The sequence below is a fragment of the Columba livia genome, chromosome 2, assembly GCF_036013475.1.
Source record: "Columba livia isolate bColLiv1 breed racing homer chromosome 2, bColLiv1.pat.W.v2, whole genome shotgun sequence".
Taxonomy (NCBI): domain Eukaryota; kingdom Metazoa; phylum Chordata; class Aves; order Columbiformes; family Columbidae; genus Columba; species Columba livia.
Window position 1 is genome coordinate 42,541,660 of NC_088603.1, and position 6,428 is coordinate 42,548,087.

Below are 6,428 nucleotides of genomic sequence, written 5' to 3' on the forward strand. Positions count from 1 at the left end.
AAACTTTTAGTCTTCTCTGTAGATAAAGAAATGATAAAATAAGTACGAGCCATACTGTAACGACAAAATGACTGAAAAGACTTCAAGAAACAAAGTTTTCAAAAACATAAATAGGCATGCTGATATGTAATTAAAATGGCTCCATCTACTGGTTAAAATAAACATTTCTGTTATCATGACATGCTCTCTCTACTGTAGCAAATTTAACTCCCAGTGAAACAAGAGGCTTGGAGGGTGCCAAGTGCAAACTAACACAGACTCTTAAACATATAATCCCTTCTAATAACAACTGAGATATGCTGGCATGGTAGATTTGGGATGCTTGCATAACCGATGTTTATTCTCAGATACACAGAAAGAGGCTTCTAAGATGTCAGGAGTAACTATTTAAATGTAAATGTTGTGGTTGTTTAAAGATAATGTTGTAATATTTTCACCTACTGCTGATTGTGCAAATACAAATGTAGAAATACATATTTGAGAAAATTTTAAGACCATCTGTAGAAGAATAGTCTCATTTTTGCATTCAGACGTTTACTGATCTACAGGGTTAAGTAGTTTGTGGTGCTTTCTCCAACTGCTTATTTACAAAATCCTCGTTTGAATCTCATTATTCACATCCCTATTCCAAAACATTAGCCAGACAGCTATCTCAATGTTAGCAAAAAATCTGAAATGCCCCTAAACTTCACCATTCCAGAATATGCTATACCAAATGCATGACAGTATTCTTTGAACTTAGCTAGAGAAGGTCTCCAAGTACATTCAAGTTATACTCTGTATTTTATCAACCACTAGTTACAGAGGAGTTCTGTTTACTAAGTACTACTTCAGGGACACTAAAGATCTTGTGTAACAGATACCCTTGTGTAAATGATACCAACATGCTAAATCCAAAAACAATCATGGTGACATATCATTAGTCACCTACAGAAGCAGATCAATCACATGGATATAAGACAACTGCTCAACTTAGTACACCTTACAGATTATTTTTCACAGCAAATAAAACTACTGCAATGAAGCCTAATGAAAGTTTTAACTAACACATCAAGTTTTTGACAGCCATGGTAACTTTGAAAGAACTGAAAAAGACTGCTGGCACACACAGTTAATGGCAGCTTACAGAACTTTAACCCAGAGGTGATCAGAGATATTGTCCATGGCCCACTGCAGGGTGTAAGCTGTACGAGGTACGCACCCTACCCAAACAGCACCACACAGAAAAGCAACTTGTGTCTCAAAAGTCATAGATCCACATCTGCAAGCTTGTGCAGCTAGTAAAACTTTCTCTCATCAGGGCTATTTAGCCAGGGCAATAACTGTATGGCTTTAACTTGTGGAGAGCATGTGTTGGGCCAGATGCCGCGAACTCGTGTGGGAGGACAGTTTCCTGCACAGTACTGTTATATAGTACAAACGTACCCTTAGTTACCCTTGTCCAGCCACAAAGGGAACACACCAGCCTAAGCTTACTACATTAATATGAAAAAAAATTTATATGTACCAGCATAATAGTCTCCAGAGATCTGTCACATGACTTACCATCGCAAAAGCCACATGTCGAATAAGGTGGCCGATAACATTTCTAAAACAGTAAGTCATTCAAGATATGTGCAAATATATGAAGTAGTCAATTCTATAAAACTTTTATTGTATCGATACTGCTCACATCCTTACATATGAAGTACCACCTAGGTAAATCAAGACTCAGAACATATTTTGAAAGAAAGTGTTTCAATAGTCACCTAAGAGAAGTACTACATAGATAGACAAAGTTACCAAGCTATCCAAGATGCAATAACTAGACCAAAGCTTGGTTCAGAAATCCTGTATTCCAATCTAGCTGCCAACAAATAGCTGGTTCTCCTTCAAACTCCATTCATGAAAGTGAACAGTTACAGTTTAAGATTTTTCTTGAGAAGAAAAAGTACTCTGTATTTTTGATTATTAAACTGTTGAAGCTGTAACTACCAGCAGACACTGACAGTTAGGATACTTCTCATCTATTTGTGTATTTTTTTTTTTATTTTGAGTAGCTCTTACATCTGTTACCTTACACTCCTTCCAGCCTTCCTGGGTTTTGTTACAAATTTGAGATGTTGGAAGTACGAGACACTACCCTGTTGCATTAAGAAGATGCATCGGTATAAAGGAATGGAGAAACCGCAGCGAGGCAATGATGTATGTTGGTGAAGTGGGCTGTACCTGAAGGAGCCTTCAAATTAAGCCTGAAGTGAAAGCCCAAAGCTGTCATTGAAACACAACCACTGTTGAGCAGTAAAGTGTAAAACCCACCTGATAACCTGCACACATAGCTGTTATAAAAGTGGTAGCAAACCACGTAGCCGCTTCGGAAAAAGCACAGGGACACTAATGCCCTCTTCAGTGAGATATGGCAGACCACATTACTGTAATGCTTTGATAAGGAAAGCCAGAAGGAGAAGCCTGGAAGTATAACCTTCTCCAACAAATGCCACTTTCAGTTCTGTCACCATCTACAGAGAACAGTGATAAACACAGATTTGTTCCATTGAAAGAAAAAAGACATAAAGAAACATAAACCCATTACTTAGCCATCCTGCACAGTCTACAGCCTTGTGAACGTCTTATGATATACATCAAGTAGTATCAAATAGTAAAGAAGTTTCCATCTACTTTTTTAACATAAATCATTTTGAAAATATTACCTGCAAAATACCTAGAGACAGAACTACAATATACATTCTTTTAGATGCTACTTGCAGCTATTGCAAAGAAACCCAAACTATCCAGTAATGAATACCATAATGACAAAAGCTAGAACCAAGATCACTGGTACACAGTATCAAGCATTTTAATACCATCACTGTAACTGTCAAAACTCATCGCTGTATAGAAAGCAACCTACTAATGTGTTCAACTTGTATTTAAACAAACCAAAAAAAGAATGACCGTGAGTAGCTGTTGAGGGAAGAGGAAAAACAAGACAAGCATACAACAACAACTCCTCCTTACACTCTCACAACCTGCAGTTATTTTTCAACTCAGACTTCCTGAGGCTGTTGCTCATCCATTTACTAACCTCAATGTAACCGTCTTCCAATACTTGAGTAACCTTCCCTCAAGTCCACAAAAGCTTCTTGTGAACACATCGTATAGCAAGTACATCTACGAATTCCCTGCACTGAGTGAAGAACCACATCCTTTTTGTTTGTTCTGAACCTAGCACCTACCTCTGATTTGACTGTGTGCCTTCCATCTTCATCTGCTCTCTCCACAGGAGTTTATAGCTTTACCATATCGTTGTCCTACCTCCAAGTTATCTCTGCTAGGCTGACAAGCCTGCTCAATCATTTCTCATTTAGGAACTAATTCACACCTTGTTTCCACTCTGTGAACCTTTTCCAATAACAACGCACCTTTTCTAAGATGAGGGGCGGAAGAGCTTACAGTACGTAAGGTATGAAAAAACCATAGATTTATGCAGTTATATATCTTTTTCCTATTGTATTCTCTACTCATCCTAGATGTTCTTGCTATTGTATCCTCTACTCATCCTAGATGTTCCGACCATCAGTTGCTCTCTGGTCAGAATAACTATATCAGGCATTGTTTCACTTCCCCCTTCTGACTTTCTTGTACACATTGCCACTAAGCAGTCTCCTCAAAATATCAATGTCCTAAACACTTCATGATTCTCTTCTTTAAGTCTGGACCTAAAATACAAAACATGCAAGGTTAAAGGGTACCTTATACTTCTGATTAAATAAATCCAGGGGTAAGAGGGGTGTTGAGTGACAGTGGTGCTCCTCCATACAAGAGGCACACCACTAGAGCTTGCTTACTTTTATGTCTTACTTACGTATCTAATACTACATAAACACAGAATCACTTGATTTACAAAAGAACCTAAATGACACCTGCTAGGCCTGACAAAGATGTGCTCAGGGCACACTGACTTTCATGAAGCCTGCAATCCTCTTCACTTGGATTCACCTGAGGGTAACCAATAGCATCTTCCACTTTAAACCCATGCACTTGAAGCCCAAAGCTTTTGCAACTTTTTCCATACAGTCCAACATCTCTACTAGATAGGAATATACTCCTGCCAGCTAAGAAATACCTCCTACAGAGAGACAAGGTAGAATTATAGAATTAAACCTACAAAGCAGTCTTGATTTTACCAAGAAATTATGTTGAACAAGCTAACAGGAATTAGGAATACACCCTTTCAGGACAGAGACAAGGTGGAGAAGCACTCTAGAGGAAATCTACAAAACCTTTAGAGGAGAGCACATGCATTAATTTCTGAAGCCAACATATAAAGACTGTAACAATCCAAGGAATTTGCAAAATTCATGGACCTGTGAACCACTAAGTTATCAACACTCCTGTTATAACAAAGGAAAGGCACACTAAACATCCTGATGTCACAGGAAGCTAGCACTTCATTAGATTGCCAATTTTATCAAATGTGACTCCAGTCTCCCCTCGAAGAGTAGCGGAAAGAGAATGATAACTCACATCTTTCCAGTGTTATTTCTCTGCCCGTCACAACACTCCTTGTGCCACAAACTACACATCCCTTCTCTTCAGGCATTGAAAACAAGTTGCTGTGTGACACCTTTTAGGAAAAGGCCTTGAAGGGCAGTACCAGAGTAAGGGCTCAGAGGCTCATTAACAAAATCCAGACCTTGAGTCATCTGAAGGGAGGGGAAATTACAACTGTGGAACCGCATGTATTTTGTAGTAGCACAGGAAGTAAGGCAACACATGTCTGCTTTACTTAGCCACCGGCCCGGGAAGGAAATGAACCCAAGCTCCGTAGTTTTATTAATCTCCCCCCACCATCACTCCCGCCTCCCTTCTCCCCTCCAGCCAAAGACTAGAAATCCGCCGGGGATCCGTATCCATCACCTGACCCGACTACGCGGCCGTGCAACATGAGGACAAGGGGAAGCTCGCTGCTTGCCATGTGTGCGCACTTCTCCCTCGCCCAGGAACTCGTCAGCGAACGGGACCGGGAGAACAGCGAGGCCAGGGGCGGCCGCACCGCCCACCGCCGCCGGCACAAGCCCCGCGGGGAATCTCACAAAGGAAGGGGGGGACGGGGCAGCCGCAGCCGCCCAGCGCACGCCGCGGCGGCGCCCGGAGCCGGCGGCGGAACAAAGACTGCGGCCCCGCCGCCCGCCCGCCGCGGGGGGGAAAGAGGGAGCACGGCCGCGCACACGAGGCCGGCACGCGGGCACACCTGCGCGCTCCCGCCCCGCGGACAGAGGGGCCGGCGAGCCCGGGGGCGCTGAGGTACCGGCGGCGCGGTTTCCGCGTCCTGCCGCCGCCGGGGGCTGGGCAGCCAGAGGAGGGTCCCCCGCCGCACCCTGCCGTGTATGCCCCCCGCGACGAAAGGGGAGCGGGACGGCTCCACGCGGGAGCCGCTGCCCCGCGGCGGCCCTTTGTGCTCCCCCCCACCGCACCCCACCCCCGCGTTACCGTGGTGAGCAACGGTCTCATCTGCTCGCCCGCCCGCTCCTCTTCCATCGCGGCCCCGCCGAGATCGCCCGGGAGGGGGACGCGGAGCGGGAGGCGGACGGCGGGCTGCGGCTGCACGGCTGGCTGCCTGGCAGAGGCGGGCAGCGCTGGTGCCCTCAGGACGGGCCGGCCGCGACTACTCCGCCGCACCGGGGGCTGAGCCCAGACCGACCCGGCGCGCCCGCCTCCCCCGCCCCGCGTGCGACCGGCAGAGCCGCCAGCCAATGGCAGGGAGCGCAGCGCCTGGCGCGTCGGCTCCCCCGCCCGCCGCGGCCCCCCGGGGGGCTGGCGCGGCGCTGCGGGGCGGAGCGGAGCGCGGCGCGGGAGGGGGCGGTGGCGAGCGGCGCCCCACGCGGAGCCGCGTGGCGGGCGGCCGCGGCTCGCCTGAGACGTGTTCACGGCGCGGCCGCCCGCGCCCCGGCGGGCGAGCTCCGCCTGACGGAAACACTCAAGTGCCGGCTTGGTGGGGCCGGCGCGGCGGGAACAGCGCCCCGGCAGCGCCGCGACCCCCGCGCGAGAAAGCAGGGGGCTCCCGGCGCTGCCCGGCGGCGGCGGATGGAGAGCGGCAGCGCGGCCAGTGACCACGGGTGTTTGACGCTTGCCTCGCATAGCACCCTTTCTCGCTGGCTGGTAACTACTGACAAGCCTTTACCACGCAAGCTGAAATTTTCCACGCCAGGTGCTTGCCTGGGGCTGATTTTTTTTTTTCTTTAAGTAACCAAATAATCCACTTATTTCCAAAAATAATATTATTTGCCCTTGTATAAGTATTCCAACAATCCTTTATTCAAAAGGTTGGGGGCGGGTAGTGTTACGATTGTACTTTTGGCTGCCTCTCTAAAGCTTTGCTCTCATAAAAGTTTTTAGAAAGAAGCAGCTGTTTACACTTGTCTAGTAGAGATAACTTGACTTTGTTG

At 46.6% G+C, this 6,428-nt stretch overlaps 1 protein-coding gene across 5 annotated transcripts in view; it reads right to left on the reverse strand.

Moving 5' to 3' along the window:
- SLC4A7 (solute carrier family 4 member 7) overlaps positions 1-6,096 on the reverse strand; it is a 93,275-nt gene extending 87,179 nt beyond the window's left edge. For 2 of the 5 annotated variants that reach the window (XR_010470120.1, XM_065051597.1), the window contains exon 1: positions 5,473-5,715. Coding sequence is in view for 4 of the 5 variants with exons in the window: in XM_065051597.1 (XP_064907669.1) it covers positions 5,473-5,520 (48 nt within the window). In the remaining variant the exon portion in view is untranslated. Of the gene's footprint in view, positions 1-5,472 lie in introns of all 5 variants that reach the window. The other 3 variants (XM_065051596.1, XM_065051595.1, XM_065051598.1) reach the window with 3 other exon arrangements.
- Between the last annotated feature and the right edge of the window lie 332 nt (positions 6,097-6,428).